Below are 21,144 nucleotides of genomic sequence, written 5' to 3'. Positions count from 1 at the left end.
GGTGGAAGGGTTGCCTGAATGGGTGGATTTTTAATATATTTTTTTAAAAATTGTTAAACATTTATCAGATGATATGACCCTATATGGTCATGTTAACCTGCCCCTCCCTCCCCAAATTGCCTGTGATAGGCCTGGAGGGGGTGGGAAGGGGAGAGGCCCCGGGTGGGCATGTAGTTATGCTTCCCAACCATATTCTGCACAATCATGCCACTTTTGTGAGTTTCTCAAAGCCTGAAGAATGTTTTAGCAGCTTCACAACAGTTTTTAAAAGTCGAGAAAAGCTGTACTAGTTAATATTGAACTCCCATCTTGAAAGTTGGTATATTTCTGAGCACTGGAAATTTTTGTGGAGATAATTGGCTGGGGCTAAAAGCCAGAACCTAGTTTTGGCCTAATGGGTTTCATTAGATTTGTTAGAATGTATTCAATGAATTCATGGCACTATCTGTATTTATTAGCCCACACTAGCTAAAAAATGGAAGCTCCACATTCAGGGACTCAACCCACTGAAATCTTGTTGCTAGAGGTATGCATTTTGCCTGCTGGAGAACTTTTTAGGAGACATCCAACTGAGCACAGTTGGAAAGTGGCCTAAACTTGATCCAACAAGAGCCAATAAAGAACGGGGTGGATGGGGTGGACTCATACAACATAAGCTCAATGCACCACGCGAAATTATGGTTTAATTTCTCTATCAACTTGTGATTGTCTGACTGTGAGACAGTAACCATGGCGAATCAGGGTACATCAAGCCAGTATTTGCAATCTCAATCTGAAATCGGTTTATTGACCTGTATTACCCATTGTTTCATATCATAGAAAAGTGAACAACCTGGCTTGTTTTCTGGGATCACGCATGGGCTATGAAGAACAAAAGTAGAATAAGGTGGATCCAACCAGTTTTTCCACTGGTGTAAAAGGGATCAAGAGCTGGAATTGTTGGATATTGTAACTCTGCACGCCAAGGGGATCTGGGAGGGAAAGGGTTAAGGTACACTTGGTGATTGGTCCTACCCTCCCATAGGTTAGATATAGCTTGCCTTCTGTTTCATCTTATATAGGACCTCTTTTCTTCTCTTACCTAGGCTTGGAGCTGTAACACATTAACCTTTTTGAAGTTAATCTGTTCACAATAAGTTAAATGTTCCTACATGAATATGTCATGTCAGATGTGCTTCTGTGTTTGTAAGTAAAATTTCTTTCACTTGTTACCATGGGAGTCAGATCATCTTTGCAATGTTTGAACAGCATTTTCCCCTTAACCAAGAACTGTGGAGGATAACCAGGAAATGTGATCAGGTATACGAAGTAAAATTCTTGTGCTTCCAAGGCAATTGGATTTTTTAAACATTTAACCCAATAGTAATAAGCAGAATTGGTGGAGGTGGGGGGCAGGAGGGGGCGCTGACTGGATCCAACACAAAGCTTATTATTTCACATCAGAAAGTTTAGCTTTGTGACATAAAACCAAATGCACAGGTTCTTGTCACTGCTTATTTATAAGGTAAGCTTACATCAAGCGATGGTGGGAGTTTCTAACCAGTAACTTACTATGCCGATTCTAATATTTAATTAAATGAAACATTTTAAAGCAATGGAGTAATTATGAGAGGTTGGAGAGAAGTCAGGCTACGGTTAGTTTTCTGATGACAACCAAAGCTACCCCATGTGTCCCACATAATATATTTCCGGTAAGGCCTTGAAGGGAGATCATGTCTCATGGCTTAAGTGCCATTCAGAGCTTAACACCCACTCAGGGCGGCTGTGCCTCCTCTTCCAACCAGCTTGCCTGCCTGTCCAACGGCCAGCCAGTTGCCTTCTCTATGAAACAAACTGGAATTTTGCCTTCAAGATGACTGTTTCACCTGCTCAACTTTTTCTCTGCCTTCAAGCCAGGCCTCATCTGTGTTGCAAAATTTAACCCTGGCACTGTGTATGTGATTAAAGGGCCAAACCACCTAAAACTAACCCCAACACATACATGCTGTCAACACTGGGGAGCATATCAAGTACACAAGAGAGAACATAAAGGCCCTGAGAACTGAAAAAGGCTGGAGACCCTCCTCCAGACCACGTTATGTTATACACTTTCATCACGCCAGCCCAGCCTCTTAACATTTTTTAAGCCAAGAACTTCAGCCTCTCTTAATACCGAAAAGGATACCCCACATCTTTTGTCTCTTAAGTCAAGAGAATGGCATGGAGGTTAAAAATAATTTTCAACACTTCTCTGTCTCTTTATATGTCATCCTAAAAATAAATGATTCCAAAAGGTAAACATCTCTTATTCACTTATTTGATTTTTAGCCCACCACTCTCCAGGGACTCACGGCGGGGTACAATATAACCTCCCCCCTATAAAACATGATAAAACCCCATCCCATAACAAGCAACAAAACAAAGATAAGAGGATGAAACCAGACTGGTGGTATAATCCCTCCCCCATCCCTGAAGCTGTCCACCCCCCGGGGTGGGGTACTCTGAATGGTATTGCGTAACCTGAGGAGGGTGCCCCATTGGTCCTGGCTCTGACCTCAACCGAAGACCTGGAAGATGTACACATAAATATTTACCTTTTGCAATCATTTACTTTTGGGATGACATATAAAGAAACATTAGAGAAGTTGTTTTGAAATAAATTTATTTTTTGCCTTCATGCCATTTTCTTTTCTTCTTTTGCTGATTGGAGAGAGCGGCTTGCCTTTCTTTTTTATCTTAAGGGAAGTCGGCAACCCATTGAGAAATCCCTGAAACCCCAAAAGTGGCGTGATCATGCAGAATACGGTTGGGAAGCTGTGGACACGTCCACCCAGGGCCCCACCCCTTTCTACCCCCTCTAGGCCTATCATTGGCCATTTGGGGAGGGACAGGTCAACATGATCATATACGATCATATCACCCAATAAATGTTTAACAAATTTAAAAAGTATATAAAACATTAATTAACTAACTAACTAACTCCCACCAGGAAACCCTTCCAGGGCCATCAAGAAACCCCAGGGTTTCCCAAAACCCTGGATGAGAAAGCCTGGGGTAGAGTCACAGTCAGACATTTATTCAGAGGCATTTTGTAAGTAATAAATAGACACGTTTGCCCCAGGCAGAAATCCGCAGCACCCAAAGCTGTCCTCCTTGAAACGCAAGAATCTACAAAAGGTATCTAAAAGGGTTCATGCCTCATGTGTTTCCCCCCCCCTTCCCCAAGCTCTGAGTCTTTCTCTCTTTCTTGGGTGCCCTGTGGGATCCATGCAGAGAAGCACCAAAGGTCCTTTTCTCTTCTGGGCTGTGCAGTCGCAGGCTTCATTCCGCTCTTGCGCCTTGTGAGCGCTGGAGCAAAGGATCGGGATATCCCGTCAGTACTGCCCGTGCGTCACTAGAAAGCCCCGCATGCGTTGAAGCTATGCAGGGGATCGAAGGAATGAAGAACGTTCCTCAGAAAAAGTCTGATGCTTTGCGCCTTTTCGGGAGCTGCAGGAGATCGTCCGTGATGGAAGCGGGATCCTGGGTGACCAGAGTCTGAGAGACCGTCCGAGGAGTTGGGGTGGTGGTGGTGGGCGTCTGTGGCCCGCCTGCCGGGGTCTTGTAGCCTGGGGTGCCTAGGTGTGCGGGGGACGGGGTGTAGCTGGCTCGCAGAGCCTTGTCGGTATATTTGCTGGCAGTCCTGTTGACTAAGCGCTGGAGGGCTGGAGACATGGCCGGGCTGAGTCCTTTGGGAGTCAGGCTGCAAAAGAAGCACACAGGAATCTGTTTTGAGAAGAGGGATTTGGTTGGGGGTCATTCGGGGAAGGGCCAGGGTAAAAGGGCCCACATCTTTGTTGGCGGGACAGTGAAAGGCAGAGAGGGAATGGAACTAAACTGTCTTAATCTCTTGACCTTTTGCCAAACGTGAACCCAGTTCAGTTCAATACAGGATCAGCTCAAAACGTATTAATGAACCACCATAAAAACTGCACAAACAGTACTGACAAAAGGACTTATATGTGTCATAGAATCACAGAGCTGGAAGGGGCCATACAGGCCATCTAGTCAACCCCCCTCTCCTCCCCTCCCCGCAATGCAGGATCAGCCTAAAGCATCATTATTGTCCCACTTTCCAATGTTCTTGCACACCTTTCACAACTGAGGGGCTTAGTTATTTGAAGACTTAACCACCCTTCTTCATATTTATTGTTTTAATTTACATCCCGCCACTCTCTGTGGACTTCTGGCAGGTCACATAAACATATATGCTTGCCCTGCTCATCGAATACACATTTGCCCAACAGTGGGTACGTGCCAAGATCCAGAACAAAGATCAGCACAATATTTGTATTAAGGCCAGCTAAAATACTACAAACTGGAATTCCTCTCTGGATGGATATTAAGCAAAAAAGAGAATGAGAAGTGGGGAAAGATGCCGATTATAAATCATGATGAATTCCACCATGTCTAGTGGCCCTAAAAGAGAAAAGGAGAAGGCAGACTGAACTGAGACTCGGCAACACTTGGTGCAGAGAGATCCGTGGCAGCAGTAAGGCATGCCAACACGAACAATCAACCGCTCTCTGTTTGAAGCTACCCAAGCCAGATGTTCGGACATGTCCCCAGCATTCGACATCTTACCTGGCAAGGTTTTCCGTGACTTTCCTTAAAGCTTCCTGTTTTTTTGCTCGGTTTTTTGCAGCTGCCTCGTTGGCCATCTTCAGGCCAAGCCTCTCTCTCCGGCCGGGCTCCAGGATCTGCAGAGACACCAAGCAGCTGAGTTACCCGGGCCTTGACAAAGAGAGACCTTCCCTTGTGCTGCCGGAAAGCTAGGGACATTTCAAGGGCAACACCCATTTCAAGAGAGCGTTTGCAATATGTTTGCAATCGTCAGTTGTTTTCAGTTGTCTTCCTGATTTCAATTCCAATGTACTATTAAATGCTGCAAACCGTCCCGAGACGGCAGGTCCAATAGGGATGGGTTATAAATCCAACAACCAATCAATCGTTAAAAATTCCCACAGACTAAGAGCAGGTCTGAAAGCCAAAACAGATACAGGCTCTCCCTCTCCATGCATCCTGCGATGCATCCTCTGCTTCAAATCATGCTGCACAAACTATGAAGCTCATGTCAGCTTCCAGGTTCAGATTTCCCAGCTGCGGGCAATGGAAGAAGAAGAAGAGTTGGTTCTTATATGCCGCTTTTCCCTACCCAAAATGGCTTACAGTCGCCTTCCCTTTCCTCTCCTGGGATTGAAACGGCACAAAGCTCATGGCTTGTCACCTCTTCAATGAGCAGAAAGGAACAAGCCAGGGAATGTGGTGCCTGTTTCTTCCCTGTTTGTTTTTGAAGTCTGTATGTTGTACAGGATCCCCCACCGGTGGGGAAAGCAGGGTAAAAATACCCATGATTCACCTCTGGATGGACAATAGGACAGGCAGCTCAAGTTCCAGAGCAGGAGTACGCTACTGGCCAGAGCTGCCCCCCTTGAGTTATTCTGACAAGGGCCCCCCAATTTGCATGGTGTTGCTCTAGCACAAACGCCATCCTTTCAGAAGCTGCCTCTTGAAATACCTTGAAGGCCGGTCCAGGAGTCCTGTCCACGTACGGCGTCTCTGAGCCTTCCAGCCGCAGAGGGGTGCTCTCTATCTCACCCCACGTCATCAGAGGCGACTCGTTCACACCTACGGAGTTTCAAAAGTGAGCCTAATGAAAGAAGGTGCTCAGAGTAGTGAAGCTACATTCCAGCTAGATATAAATGGCAAAATCTCTGCAATGCACAATCCCGTCCTGATTTTGACAGGAAGCATGCCTCTGCCTTCCTCTTTCGTATGGATTTTGAAATGCCTATCCCACTTCACCGCTGGTTCAGGCAGCTTACAGACAGTAAAGCAGCTCGTTTCTAAAAAAGAGCTACAAAATTTGTAAAATTCACCTCTCCGGTTTTTCTCATGGCGCACGGGGTTACGGATTGGTTTGTGTTGACTAATGAAATATACACAGTGCAGAGCCATTTATTTTTTGCAACACAACCTGCGGTTTCTTACCGGGAGCAGGAGAGGGTGTCGCTACGAATCCATATCCATTAACCTTGGGAGACTCTTGTGGAATGAGTTCCTTCCCGTCCGGCCCGACTTTGCCCTGTTTGTACTGGATTAATGGAATATTAGTTAGTCATCAGGTATGCAGCATGTAATAGCAGGAGGAATACTAATCTTCTGTCCTCCTCTCACTGATCTCCCTATTTCTCCAAGGCAGACGATGAACCTCCTACATATTATTTTACAATGTGCATTGTCGGCAGCAGGGGCCGGGAGGGGGGAGAAGATTAATATTTCTTTGCTACAGCAACAAAACCTCAAATAGATGCCTATTAAACCAAATCCCGTCTGAAACACCAGGTCAGCCATCAAAGAATAAGCTACCAATAACAAGGAAAGTCACTAAAACCAAAGGCATAGAGCTGGGGGTGGGGGAGTGCTGGACCCTGACCACAGAAACTTGAGTTCAAACTCCAGTTTGGGCCATAAAGTTCACCTTTGCATCTTAAACTGACCCCCAACCTAACAGGGCTGTTGGGAGGTGATATACACCATCCTTCCTCCAAGGAGCTCATAGTTACTATAACAATGGCAGAATCCCCCCCTCCCCCCCACTTGCAACACCCCTGTTCATTTTTGAAGGCTGTAAGTTGTTCACAGGTGTGGGGGGGGAGGGGAGCAGGGTAAAATGACTGATCCAAGGTAGCTCAGTGGTCTATGCAGGGACCTGGGTCTCCCCTACCATGAACTTCCTGCCATGTCATCCAGCTTGACTCTTGAGGAGATAGCCAGAGCCAACGTCAAGAATGCTGGGGCCCTTTCCAAGAAAACCTAATTCCAGAGGATGACTTTCCCCAATCAGCTGGGGACTCCATTGAAAGCTCAATCAGGGAGAATGGACTGAGAAACAAAGTGGGGCCCTTAAGCTGGGGACTCCCTCTTCTGAGGAGCATCCCTATTTTTGTAATGGCACACAACAATCCATTCCAAGCAGTCTTCCTCAACTTTCTTACCATTGAAAAACCCCTGAAACCTTCTTGAGGCTTTGAGAAACCCCAGAAATTATGCAATCGTGCAGAATACAGTTGGGAAGGATAGCTGTGTGCACACCCCACCCAAATCCCTCCCATTCCCGCCCCCTCCAAGCCCATCACTGGTCATTTGACGAGGGCTAGATGGGTCAATGTGTCCATATATGGTCACATCACCTGATAAATGTTCAGCAATTTTTTAAAAAAACTAAAAATTAATTAACTCCCACCCATTCAGGAAGCCCTTCTAGAGTCCTAAAGAAACCTCAGGGTTTCACAAAAGCCTGATTTAAAGATTGGGGAATGTGACCAACAAACAAACCCATGACAAACACCAGTTTGGTCCATATGCCTTTCTCACCCACCTGAGCATTGAGTGCTGCCGCCTGCTGGAGCTGGGTTTTGCTCACTGCCTGGCTGAAAGGATCTTTGAGGAAGCGGGTGTTCCGGTGGATGACTTCCCGGGGCTTTTTAAACACCTCCTCTTCATCAGGGACGCCTACAAATGCAAGGTCAGTCATTAGAGAAAGAGGCATTCAGGAGCCTTGCCAATTTTAAACAGATATGGGCTGGAGCCCATGGCACTAAGCGGTTAAAAGCCCAGAAGCCAGGCTCTCTATGTTAGTGCATATTGTAAAAGACACTAGAGAGGCAAGCCTAAAAGTCCCCACAAAGATACACTGAGCATTACACACACACAAGTAGGGATGCCAGCCTGTAAGCTGGCAGGCCGAGGCCAGAAATGTCTGACAACAGATGTGATATACCTGCCCAAGGACCTGAACATTACATAACCGCATTGGGTGATGTTGTTGCTTTCCCCAAACCCTTAGTCCTTAGCCATGGCACAGTGGCTACCTCACATCCCTTCATAATGTATCACTAGCCTCTTTCTCAGTGTAGGTCAATGTCCACACTGGTCGGCAATGCTTATGATGCCACCTGCTTTACCTGGAGGGTAATACATCAGGGAATTCTTCGCCTTATATTCCCACGTCTCCACGCCGGCTTTCCCGCTCCCGAGGGCCTGTTGCTCTGCAGCTGATGGGAGCGCCAGCTGCTCTTGGTGACGCTGAAAGAAAATTTGAGAACCACCTTCAGCTTTAAGCAGAAGCACTGAAACAGCCAAAGGTTTTTCAAAGTTCTTATTAATTTGACATTACGATGATGCAGAAAAACTGGATCCCCGCCCTTACCTGGGCAAATTCTTCTTCTGCTTCATAGAGCCACGAATGTCGGGCTTTCTCCTTTTCTTTGGCCACCTCCATGATTTGCTCGAATGAAGCATTATCCTCGCTGGTGTGCTTGGCCAAGAAGCTGTCCAGACTGGGGAGCCCATCTTTGCTCTCTTTGTCCTCAGTTTCCTCTGCAAGAAAAAAGATGTAAGCAGGTAAGGATAAAGAAACAGACACACTACCCCAAACTGCCTCAGAAGGTTTTCAAGAGAGATTTAATGGGCTTTCAAAAGAGAGTCACCAGAAGTTGCTGCACAGGGAGTAAAAATAAATTAGGGGATGCCGGGATCTGCAGCTGCATGGTTGTGGTGTTTGTTGAGACCCCAAAGCACTTTGGTGAAACGGTGAACTCTCTGGAGGTGTTCACTGCCATGTGGGGAAGGAAGGGTTAACCAGCAATTTGTGGTTAACCAGGCTTATGGCTGAAGCCAAGAAATAGCATCAAAATTCTACAAAGGAGGGGAGCCAAAGGGAAACCACCGAATCACCTAAGCCAAAAACCAGAATTGTTTCAGGTTGCTGTGATTCAGGTGATTCATTTCAAGGAGAACTGAGATTTGGCTTAGTCTTCCCCCCTCCCCATCAAGTAAACCAAACCAAATCACGCATGTCTAATCCAGATACGTTAAACTGGAACTGAACATAGGAATTTTGAGGTGCAAAGCACTTCTCTACCACTGACCAATCCCCCCCCCCCATATCAGATGCTGGACAGAATTACTTCATATTCTTTCAAATTGTGAGAACTGACCTTCATCTGGAGTCTTCAATGAAGGCTTTGGTTTGTTGAACAAGGTGGGAGCACCAGGATGAACCTCAGGCGTTTCAAATGTGGCTGGCGTAACATCTGCTCAAAAAAAGATTTCAGTTCAGAGCATCAGTCTACTTTTTCCTTTTATGTGACCATGTCAAATGACTACCCTGCAACCTGAAATATGGTAAGAAGGTAAGATCTGCCATTATTACAGGATTTCAAAGGCAAGCCAATGGCAAATATTATCAGAGCAGTGCCAGTCTCAGGAACAGACATCCTAAGTACCTGCCAAAGTTCCATAATTTTGGAAGAGACCACCACTGTGCAGTAGCAGTAACTGTAGTCTTTTGCATGCCTCTGTCTTCAAGAATTGCCCACTATTCAACTGTTGCTTGACTCAACCCACAAAGTAAGAATGCACATGAGCTGTGCATCTCATAGATACCAATAGCCCAAATGCCCATAGACATCCTTACATGGTGCAGGGGTGTCTCTGGAGGATGTGCCCAGGGAGGAACCAAATTTGATGGCTATCTGTCTCATTTTCTCCAAGTCTCCACTTTCTTCAGCCTCCAGATATTCCTTCTGAGCACGCAGTTTTTCAACATCAGGAAAGAAATCTCTTTGGATGATTTTCTCCAGGCTCTGTTAGAAGTCAAATTCAGAATCAGAATTATTGGCATATAGAAGTCGAATTTATAATCAGCGGATTAAAAACATCGTTTTGAGAAGATAAATAAAATCCCCCAAAAGAATACATCATTTTGAAGGACATGGGGTTCTGAGAAGAGAATGCAATTGCATCAGTCCATCAATTCCGGTGCCTGGATGAGAAGCCTCCTGGGTATCCTATGTTAGTCGGTATGGTTTCTTATCATAGCACAGACTGTAAGTAAGACAATTAAAAAAATAAAACTCAATCCTATACATGCTCATTAACAAACCCAGACGCACTGGGAAACCAATATGGCAATAAAAAATATCCAAATTAGACTTATATAGAGTTGTCTCTCTTCAGTTTCAGTAATTCCTTTATTCTTATTTCACACAAGTCCTGACGCGTTTCACCTACAGCTTTTTCAAGGGGTGTTTTTTATATTTAAGGACCAACTTCAACTTATTAAGAAATCTCTTGACAGAATATAAGGTCATGCAATAGCTAAACTTAGCTTTGTGGTGCTTCTTCACTGGGACCCACCCTTCCCAGTTCATTATTTTTGCATTAACAAACCAAAGCAAAAACTGAGACTTCTGAGCACCTTTCAGAAATAACAAAGGCATGTTGTGGCTCAGGTTTTTCAACAGCTAGAGTTCCCAATACGAAATCTATCCAGTGTTACTACATTCAGCCTCCCTGAATGTGTGTGCATGAATATGTATACACATCTGCCATTCATTTGAGAAAGTAGGGCCCAGCTCCCAAAAAACCCAGAGCTCTTCAAGGTGTCACATTACACCTTTTCAAATTCCCACCTAGCAATGAAGCTCACTGGGTAACTCGGGTCTCCTTGGAAGAAGAACACCGTCAAAACGCAATAAAAAGTTCACAATTGCCCCATTGTGAAATTAATAAATATCGAGTCCTACGGAACTCAGAGAAGCCTTTCTCAGCTTTTCTGACTGCTGAAAAACCCCAGAAGCATTCTTCAGGCTTCGATTACCACAAGAAGTGATGCAATCATGCAGAAGAATATGGTTGGGAAGCACAGTTGTGTATACGCTTACTTAGGAGTCCCCCCTTCCCACCCCCTCCAGGACCATCATGGGTCATTTTAGGAGGCATGGATGGGTCAACATGTGCACATAGGGTCCCATCACTCGATAAATGGTCATCAAATTTTATAAATATATTCAAAAACTGATTAATTCCCAACCATTCCATAGCCGCTGAAAAACCCCGTTTGAAAAAGCCTGCCTTAGGCTTAGTAAACCCCTAGCAATGGTGTCCAAACGGAGGCATTCTTCAGACGTTCATTGACTACAATCCCCATGAACCCCTGCCAGCTAGCCATGCTGGCAGGGGCTCATGGGAACTGTAGTCCACGGACCCAAGCTAGAGTGTGGCCTCCCCTGCCAACCAGAAGCGACGACCCCGGCCCCTCACTCGCCTGGATGTAGCTGTCTTCATCCAGGACCCTCTTGCGTTGTTGGACGGCGCCCTGCTCGGTCTCTCTCGCCACGACCACCGCGCCCGCTTCGGCCTGCACGGGCACCAGCGCCATGGCTGAGGCTGCGGGGCCCGTCTCCGCCATCCCGGCTGGACCCCGATGCCCCTGTCGCCTTAGCAACGGGCCAGAGATGCCTCTGCTCGACGTCCAGCCTGCACTTCCGGAAACGGCGGAAACCGGAAGTGCGTCTTTCCCAGGGTTCGTCGCGAGGGAGGCGCGCAAAGCCTTGTGGGGTAGGTAGTCTTCTGGGTGCGGAAAGCGCCTAGGCGGGGATATCGTCATGCAGCAGCACTATAGAGGCAGGGAAAGGCTAGAGCGGAGCAGGAGGTGTGTCGCCTTCTGCAGTGTCAGACAGAAGGCTCAAGTGAAGGTGGAAACAGCCGGGGTGGCCAAAGTGTGGCTCTTTTTATGTCCATGGACTACAATTCCCATGAGCCCCTGCAAGCAATTCCCAAGCATGGGAATTGTAGTCCATGGTCATCTGGAGAGTCACACTTTGACCACAGCTGGTGGAAGGACAGACAGAAATAATGCTTGAATTGCAGCTATATGAATTACATGCTGGGTTATTGTATTCCTTCTCTGCTGCTGATGAAAAGTGGGGCGGCATTGCAGGAATATTGTAAACTGGTCTGAATCCCTCGGCTTGTGCTAGGGCAGGAGTAGTCAAACTGCAGCCCTCCAGATGTCCATGGACTACAATTCCCATTAGCCCCTGCCAGCATTTGCTGGCAGGGGCTCATGGGACATAGTCCATGGACATCTGGAGGGCCGCAGTTTGACTACCCCTGTGCTAGGGGGATGTTTGTTGAATGACCAGATACCTCAATGACGATTTAATTTCTATTGAGCCTCTGGGGAGGGCGGTATATAACTATGATAAATAAATAAATAAATAATAAATAAATATTTCTTCATCTCAACCCCAAACCTACTCACTTATCTAGGGATAAAAACACCCAGGTACTTCGACATTCATGCCCGTCTTCAGTCCGTTCTTCCAGGTGAGATGTTCCTACCACTGGTTGCGGGAGGAGATGTGCAAGATATTCCTAGCTTTCTTACATTGCCTCCAAATTTGTGTGTGGGGGGGGTGCTTTTCAATTAATGTCATGTCAATACTTTAGGTACCTGATTGCTTTGAAGACCTTTCTGCAGACATGGTGTTTTTGTTTATTTGTTCAATGAAATGCTGCAAAACCACCCCAACCAATCCCCTACTTTTTAGTCAATCAGTCAGTAACCTTTTATTGGCATAAAATATGTATAAGACATATAAAAATAGGGTTTAAAATTTCAGCAAAATTTTACCTTTTAGTGTATTTGCCCTGGCTTCGCTCTCACGTGATTAAGCAGTTTTTTGCCAGCCTAATGAACCCTCTCCCTTCTCCCGTTCAGTGATTAGCAACCGACCCACCTGTTGCCCCTCCTGATGTGTTCTGAGTTAGAAGAAGAAGAGTTGGCTCTTATATGCCGCTTCTCCCTACCCGAAGGAGGCTCAAAGCGGCTTACAGTCACCTTCCCATTCCTCTCCCCACAACAGACACCCTGTGGGGTGGGTGAGGCTGAAAGAGCCCTGATATTTCTGCCCGGTCAGAACAGTTTTTATCAGTCCGTGGCAAGCCCAAGGTCACCCAGGTGGTTGCATGTGGGGGAGTGCAGAATCGAACCTGGCATGCCAGATTAGAAATCTGCACTCCTAACCACTACACCAAACTGAACCCCCCCCCCCCTCTGAGACAAGAAATATCTGGAACCTAGCTTTAAAGATGAGATGAGCTGGGTGCAAAAGGCCATGCTGGGAGGTTGTCTGGACCCGATAAAAGCCCTGCAGGCATTCCTTGGTCAATCTGGCCCTAAAGCAAAACGTAATTTGGATACACTCGGCTTATTTTAAAGGATTGATGTCTTAGAAGTTCAAACATGATTTATAGTTTGTTTATTTTTTTCTTGCAAGGGGGCGAACTCAGAGGGGAAAAAATAGAATCTTCTTCCAAATCCTGAACCCCAGTCATTCTCTCCGGCTCTCTGTGTGTGCTCTCGTTTTCTGAATCTGCCCCATTGTTCAGCGGCCAAAACGGATGCTGGACAGCCGGACTGGACTGCTCTTTCTCAGCAGTTGCCCTCGGCAGACTTCTTGGAGCCTTGGAGGAGGAGCGCCGATGCTCTTTTCTGGTGCCGCCACTTGGCTCGTCGGTTTTTAAACCAGACCTGTGTGTCACATAAAGGGAAATGAAACGAAATGTCATGTCTGCAAACTGACCCGGCGTTAGGCACACTCTGGTCCACTGAAGGAGAGTCCAGCTGTACCGTACATATTGACAGGCATTGTTTGAACAGCGAGCCCGCTACAAAAGGGCCGTCACCACATTTTGGACACACGTCCCGTTTTTTCCTCCCTACCGACAGCGAGGGGAAGGTAGTCTTCTGGTTTACAGCGTGGGTAAGATTTGGACAGTGCTGATTAGCTGCCTCTTGTGCTAATCACAAAGCCACCTCCTATCCTACTGGGAACGGTTTCTGAAAAGTTTTCTTTTAAATATATATATTATACATAAAGTGGCTTTAGCCCTTAGAATCATAGAATTAGAAAGGACCTCCAGGGCCATCTAGTCCAACCCCCTGCAGAATGCCCAGTGTACCTGAGGGACCACCTCCCTGCCTATGCCCCTCAAAGAGATTTATGCTCTGCCACCACCAACCGTCTAATGATCCCTGGTCCTAAATAAGCCCATCTGGCCAGGGCCAAAGCCTTCTCCGTGTTGGGCCCCTCCTGGTGGAATGAGCTCCCAGGAGGAGATCAAAGCCCTGACGGAGCTAAAACAGTTCTGCAGGGCCCACAAAAAGGAGCTCTTCTGCCAGGCCTTTGGTTGAGACCAGGTAATCCAGCAACATCTACAGGGCCCCTCCTCCTTCCCTCCCTCCCAGGGATCCATCCATGTGCTCTGCTCTAGACCTGTTTGCAGCATTATATTCTATTACCTCTGTTACAGTGTAATGTTAATGCTATTGATATCAGAAAAGCTGAGTTCCGTGTACTGTTTTCTGCATTTTTATGTAAACCACTCTGAGCCTCAGGGTAGGGCGGTATATAAATACAGTAAATAAATAAAGTCACAAGTACAAATTACCATATATCAGCCAGACATACAAAGCCCATCAGAAAAGAAGCAAAAAGCCTGCCTGTAACATAGAAGGGAGAGCCTCTTGTGGCGCAGAGTGGTAAGGCAGCCGTCTGAAAGCTTTGCCCATAAGGCTGGGAGTTCAATCCCAGCAGCCGGCTCAAGGTTGACTCAGCCTTCCATCCTTCCGAGGTCGGTAAAATGAGTACCCAGCTTGCTTGCTGGGGGGTAAACGGTAATGACTGGGGAAGGCACTGGCAAACCACCCCGTATTGAGTCTGCCATGAAAATGCTGGAGGGCGTCACTCCAAGGGTCAGGCATGACTTGGTGCTTGCACAGGGGATACATTTAAATTTACCTTTAACATAGAAGGGAGGGATAAAATCATAGAATCATAGAGTTGGAAGGGACCTCAATGGGTCATCTAGTCCAACCCCCTGCACTATGCAGGATGAGGAGTAAGAAGGACTCTACGTTGGACCTGGAGGCTGTACATGTATCGTTTGAGGCAGGCTTTCTCAAACAGGGTTTCATGAAACCCTGAAGGTCCTTGATGGTCCTGGAAGGGTTTCCCGAATGGGTGGGAATTAATTAATTTTGAATATGTTTTTTTTTCAGTTTGTTAAACATCTATCAGGTGACATGGCCATCAGAAGAAACATCAGACCAAACATCAGAAGAAAGGACTCTACTTCATTCTTTCCTTTACACTCCCCACAACAACAACAACAACAACAACAACACCCCCCAGCAAACCAAAACCTCACCTCGACTCGTTCTTCTTTCAAGTGGATCCGGTTGGCCAGGTGTTCTCGGGTGATGACGTCCGGGTACTGGTTCTGGCGGAAGAGAGCTTCCAGGGCTTGCAGCTGGTCCTCGGTGAAGATGGTGCGGTGGCGACGGGTCCGGCGCTGGATCTGGTGGAAGGTCTGCAGCTGGCCCGGGCTCCCCTGGGCGTTCTTGCACGGCCTGCCGAGGGGATGGAGGAGCCTCAGGGGCCAGGGGAACCTCGTGTCTGCTGGGAGGAAGATTCGGAATGCCAGTCTGTTTACGGGGTTTCATGCTGGGCACGATAACCAGAATTACGGCATCCCGAGGCACTCCGCTTTCGTTTGGGATAGTAGGGTTCAGTTCCCACATTCCATTTTATCATAATCTTTGCCGCAGCTTTGTAAAGGAAGGTAAAGGTAAAGGTATCCCCTGTGCAAGCACCGAGTCATGTCTGACCCTTAGGGTGACGCCCTCCAGCGTTTTCATGGCAGACTCAATATGGGGTGGTTTGCCGTACCTTCCCCAGTCATTACCGTTTACCCCCCAGCAAGCTGGGTACTCATTTGACCGACCTCGGAAGGATGGAAGGCTGAGTCAACCTTGAGCCGGCTGCTGGGATTGAACTCCCAGCCTCATGGTCAGAGCTTCAGACAGCATGTTGACTCTCTTACCACCCTGCACCACAAGAGGCTTATCTTTGTAAAGTAGGACAATATTATTATCCCTGTATCCTCTAGTGCCTGGATTCTGCCTTCCATTTGGGGGACCATTCCCAGATGTATTCTGTACAAGGATACAGGTGAATACATTTGGGAATGGTCCCCCATCACCCCCGATTTTTTAAAATCTCTGCTGTCTGTAACATTTTGCGGGGGGTGGAATCTCACTATCCTTCCTTTGCTTGATGAAACTCACAAAGTCGGAGAGGGTGAAACGGAGAATACTCCCTCGCTATCCTGATCAGTCTGACAGCGGAGGAGAGGGGTGAAAAGACGCCTCCGTTCAGAGTCCAACTGCCAGGCACAAAGGGTCATGATTTCCATGAGTAACTGGAGCTGGGTCTTCTCTGCTGAAGAAGAAGAGCTGGTTTTTATAGCTTGCTTTTCAATGCCCGAAGGAGTCTCCAAGCGGCTTACAATCGCCTTCCCTTCCACTCCCTGCAACAAAGGTAGGTTGGGCTGAGAGAGCTCTGACAGAACTGCTCTGTGAGAACAGCGCTATAAGGGCTGTGACTGGCCCAAGCTCACCCAGCTGGCTGTATGTGGAGGAGTGGGGGACTAAAACCAGCTCATCAGATTAGAAGTTGCTACCAAACCAGCTCCCTTACTTGCCCTTCCAACTCTTCTTCTTCGATTCAGACTCTTACTGGGGTCTATTCACTGGAGTTCCCTCCTCAGGAAAATATTCCTCGGCCTGCCGTGTCAATTGGGCCACAAGCCGTGAGACTTCCACGGCCTTGGGAAAGGCGGGCTGTGCGTTCTTTGACGCTCCTCAGAAGCTATCGAAAACAGATCCAACCCAACCGTCCCGCAAAAAGCATGAATCAGTGCAGCCTGGTTGGAAGACCCTCATGGGGAAGTCCCCCAACCACCCACCCACCCACCCACGGCTGGCTTGCAAGCCGCCACGCAAACCCACATCTGCTTACCCAGCCAGCTGGACGTCTCCTGCCAAGAGTGAGAGCAGCAGCAGCAGCCGCACTGCCCGAAGTCCCCCTCCGCCTCCTTGTCCTCCTCTTCCTCCTGCGGGGAGCCCGCCGCCAGGGTCCCCAGAGCACAGAGCTCACGGGGCTCGCAGTCCAAGAACCCTCGGAAGCAGAACGGGAGGAGCACCTGCGGCCTCCTCTCCGCCGAGCCGGCCAGGATGTTCTCGATGGTGAAGGAGCACGGCTTTTTCAGACTTCTCTTCCCCAGGTCGACGTCAGGAGGACTTTCCGCAGCCATCCCAGCCCACGGACCACCGTCGAGGGACACCTCTGTTTCCCAGCCCGAGGGCTATCTGTTTCCTGCAGGAAACAGGGGGTGCTGAGCAATGGATTTGAACCCGCACTCATGCCCTTACTTATGGCGGTCAGCGGTTTGCATCCCGGCCCCCACGCCGTTTGTTATATACGCCCCCCCTGACAAACAAGAACACGCATCTCCTCCTCCACCCCCCCTGCCCTCCCCACCCCCCTAAGCTGGCCGCTTTCTAACAGAGACCACCCTAATATACACGTATATATCTATATAATCCTTTTGAGAAAGAAAGCCCTAAACCCCTCGGCTGGAATAAAATACATTCTAACTAATCTTGACAGCTTTGTGAAGGGTTAGTGTGGATCTAAGATTTAGCTAATCCTACAGAAATGACTCTGGAAGCAAATCTGATTTCTCCATCTCGGGTGTAGATTTGAAGCGGTTATGAGGCCCATTGTGTCCGGAGCCGCCAGTTCGAGGCAGGGGGAGAATAGCCGTTTCCCGGGCCAAGGAACGGCCCCGAAGGATTAACTCCTTTAAAAAGGGGAAGAAATTATCCTTTTATTTGGCCAAATGAAAGCCTTCCCATCAAAAGAGAACTGTCATATCACACGGTATGGCTGGGGGTGGGGGTGGGGGAGTTGAGCTTGATAATAGAAAACAGAAATCAACATCGCGGCAACAAAACCCTTTTTGCCAAACACGCTCTTTTTCTCGAAAGCCAATTTATTTGCTGCTCAGAGAACAAGAGAAATGGCGAGTCGTGACACGGAGCAGGAATAGATTGTCAGTATAATATGTACACAAGGCCGTCCGGGCCCTGCAAGACTGTAAAAGCGACAAAGGGCTGATCACAACTAAAGGCATCCATTACGATTGGGAAGACGGTATAATTTCAGGAATTAAGCGGCTGAATTCATTCACACCCTGCCTTTCTCCCCAACGGGAACCCAGAGCCACTTCTGTCATTCTCCGCTCCCCCACTTTACCCATACAACAACCCTGTAAGGTAGGTTCAGGCTGAGAGTGTGCGACTGGCCTAAGGTCACCGTGCAAACTTTCCTGGCAAAGTAGGGATTCGGAACCGGGTCTCCCAGGTTCTAGTCCTACACAAAGTTGGAAGACGGCTGTGTAGACCCAGCAAACCACACTGGAGGGCCCCAGGCAGATCTGAGCAGATAATCTTAATTGGCATAAATAAACTCACAGGTGATGGTGGGGAATAGGTGGTCAGGGGGCAAAGGGTGGCCCTTTCCCCTGTGCAAGAAGTTTGCCCCCGTTCCCAGAGGCCAGGTGTAATACTGATAACTGGATGGATCCACAGGATTGAATCCAATAGGACATGGACTGCAATTACCACGAGGCCCTGCTGTGGCCATGCTGGCAGGGGCTCATGGTAGCTGTAGTCCGTGGCTGTCCCACGGTTTGGTCACCCCTGTCATCGGAGCATCTGAGGCAGACAGCATGGATTCCAGATGTCTTTTGGTACAGAGGCCTGATTTATCTTTGCTCCTGCTCTTCCTGAAGCCAGAAAGATCCCTATTTCCCAGTATCCGTTCCCACTATTCAGGTGTCTCTGTTGCTGACTTGGGGGGGGGGGATTTCGAAGGCAAGATTTACAGACACTGCAGACCGCTGAGAAGACAGATCAAATCTAGCCCGAACTCTCCGTAGAAGTTAAGACGACCAAACTGAAGCTATCGTGCTTTGGCCATGAGAAAAGATCGATTCAGGAGCATGTCCGCATTGGTCTGAAGTAGCAGAACAAAATTTGTGTCAGGGGGCACCTTTAAGACTGACCAAGTTTTAAGAGCCAACTTGGTGTAGTGGTTAGGAGTGTGAACTTCTAATCTGGTGAACTGGGTGTGATTCCACGCTCCCCCACATGCAGCCAGCTGGGTGACCTTGGGCTCGCCACAGCACTGAGAAAGGTGTTCTGACCGAGCAGAAATCTCAGGGCTCCCTCAGCCTCACCTACCTCACAGGGGGTCTGTTGTAGGGAGAGGAAAGGGAAGGCGATTGTAAGCCGCTTTGAGACTCCTTCAGGTAGAGAAAAGCGACATGTAAGAACCAACTTCTTCTTGTGGTTGAGAAAGCCTGCTGTCAGAATAAACTCTGTTGCGCCCTACAATCAAAATTCAAATACCCATAAATAAAAACTGAAGCAATTCAAAAATAGAGAAAACAATAATAATATCATAAAAGTTTAAAAGGTATGACATCCCAGGCACTTTAAGGGGTAGTCAAACTGCGTCCCTCCAGATGTCCATGGACTACAATTCCCAGAAGCCCCTGGGAATTGTAGTCCATGGACATCTGGAGGGCCGCAGTTTGACTACCCCTGCTTTAAGGTGTTAACATCAATATTTAAAACCCCAATAACAATCTTTACACTGGGGTTTCCATTCAGAGTAGTCTGATCCACAGCACCCAGTGGGACAAAACTAAGCAGAAATAAAACAGGCCAGGCAGAGGAAGGGAACAGTGGACAGAACCAAATTAAAGTGGTGCCAAAACAGGCCATTGCATTGCAGCACAACGGGCAAAACCCTTTTCGTTTTAATTGCGAGTCAGCTTTGAAAGGCATCGTTTCCGGTTGGGAAACACGCAGAGGTCATTCCAGTCTCCTGAATCCTTCAGAAGCATGGCTTTTTGACCTGGCTTGCTGGAACCTCAAAACCACTTTTCTGGCGCTCATTCTCAGCAGAGGGTGATGCACATCTCAATGCCAAGAGCATCATATTTGAACACCCAGAGGCCACTGAAATAAACTTGGTGGTGATGGGGAGAGTTTCAGCATTAGAAGAAGAAGAAGAAGAAGAGTTGGTTCTTATATGCCTCTTTTCCCTACCCAAAAGAGGCTCAAAGCGGCTTACAGTCGCCTTCCCATTCCTCTCCCCACAACTGACACCCTGTGGGGTGGGTGAGGCTGAGGGAGCCCTGATATCACTGCCCGGTCAGAACAGTTTTATCAGTGCTGTGGCGAGCCCAAGGTCACCCAGCTGGTTGCATGTGGGGGAGCGCAGAATTGAACCCGGCTTGCCAGATTAGAAGTCCGCACTCCTAACCACTACACCAAACTGGCTCCGAACGCTTGCGTGGGAAAAAAAAAAGCACACTCCTGCCAGCAATGACTTTGAATCCTTCCTTGCGTGAGAGCAGCAGGTTGCCTTTTGGGGGTGTTAGCCACAGTCCTAGCGACCTGAAGCAGATCAATTCCTTTCCTGGGCTGCCTGCGGCAAAAGGGTGTCCTCCCCCCCCACACACACCCCCGCCCTGCCATCATCCCCTCCTCTCTTGCCATGCCGGGACCTCTGCGCTTAGCCTATTAGGCTGTGTGCTGATTGCTTTCTTTCATTCTCCCCCTACCTTTCACTTTGGAAAATAGACTGGTAATGCTCCTTTTATCAAAGAATTATGGGATTTAAGACCCAGATTTCGCCAAGAGGACTTTTTCGATAAGGGCTGGTAATCAAATCCCAATCGTCAAGGCACTTCTTGGCAGGCCGGTAACCGAAAAGGGCAATCAGAAGCAGGGATTTATTGATGTTGTGTTTACGGAGATAAGATCTATAAGCTGTCCCATATTAGAAAAAGGGGGAGGGGAAGAGAGAAGGACAGCCTGAGAGGTGGAGAAAATGTAGACAAGACGGAGACAATGTAGATCTGGATAAAGAGAAACGAAAAGGGGGCCCTTCTTATTGGGTAAGGAGATTCTAAAACCATTATAAGGATTAACGGAGGGAGGGGGAGGTTAATCTGCTTTTGCTGTTCATTTGTCAAAAGTGAATTTATGGGTCTGGAAAATCTTCCCTGTCGTTATTCTCCCAGGAGGGAGAATTTTGGGGAGTAGCGCTTTCTGGTCACCTTCCCTCCAGAGGTGAAGGTACTGGGGAACTGGGGCATTTGGGGCAAATTTGCTTTGTTGGCCAAGATACCAGCAGAGCACAGATGGAGGCAAACAGGTGTTCCTATAGGGCAGCAGACCTCAAGAGAGAGGGATCCTCCACCTCCGAGGCAATTCGGCCAGTTCCGCTGGCTCTCCGCATGAAAGCTTCCTTTTTAAGGCTCTCCCAACATGTGGTGGCTAAAGATCTCCTG

General features: G+C 47.8%; 2 protein-coding genes across 3 annotated transcripts; both read right to left on the bottom strand.

Moving 5' to 3' along the window:
- Window positions 1-758: 758 nt before the first annotated feature.
- ESS2 (ess-2 spliceosome associated protein) lies at window positions 759-11,358 on the bottom strand. The gene is made up of 10 exons (XM_077308312.1): window positions 11,132-11,358; window positions 9,500-9,668; window positions 9,021-9,116; window positions 8,231-8,400; window positions 7,986-8,106; window positions 7,400-7,533; window positions 6,010-6,112; window positions 5,537-5,646; window positions 4,603-4,718; window positions 759-3,721 (listed from the first exon to the last, which is right to left on the bottom strand). Exons 1-10 carry the CDS (start codon window positions 11,273-11,275, stop codon window positions 3,433-3,435), a joined length of 1,452 nt encoding a protein of 483 aa, XP_077164427.1. The 5' UTR covers window positions 11,276-11,358; the 3' UTR covers window positions 759-3,432.
- Window positions 11,359-13,215: 1,857 nt separating this feature from the next.
- Window positions 13,216-17,558, bottom strand: GSC2 (goosecoid homeobox 2). 2 transcript variants are annotated; one of them, XM_077308649.1, is made up of 4 exons: window positions 17,429-17,558; window positions 16,734-17,090; window positions 15,082-15,332; window positions 13,216-13,402 (listed from the first exon to the last, which is right to left on the bottom strand). In XM_077308649.1, exons 2-4 carry the CDS (start codon window positions 17,026-17,028, stop codon window positions 13,304-13,306), a joined length of 645 nt encoding a protein of 214 aa, XP_077164764.1. In that variant the 5' UTR covers window positions 17,029-17,090; window positions 17,429-17,558; the 3' UTR covers window positions 13,216-13,303. The 2 variants fall into 2 exon arrangements, with proteins under 2 accessions (XP_077164764.1, XP_077164765.1); XM_077308650.1 differs by lacking the exon at window positions 17,429-17,558 and having other exon boundaries at window positions 15,082-15,329; window positions 16,734-17,168.
- Window positions 17,559-21,144: the final 3,586 nt, after the last annotated feature.

This window comes from Paroedura picta, chromosome 13 (assembly GCF_049243985.1).
Source record: "Paroedura picta isolate Pp20150507F chromosome 13, Ppicta_v3.0, whole genome shotgun sequence".
In the NCBI taxonomy this organism is placed as follows: domain Eukaryota; kingdom Metazoa; phylum Chordata; class Lepidosauria; order Squamata; family Gekkonidae; genus Paroedura; species Paroedura picta.
Note: the sequence above shows the minus strand (reverse complement) of the source record. Positions and strands in the feature narration are given on the sequence as shown.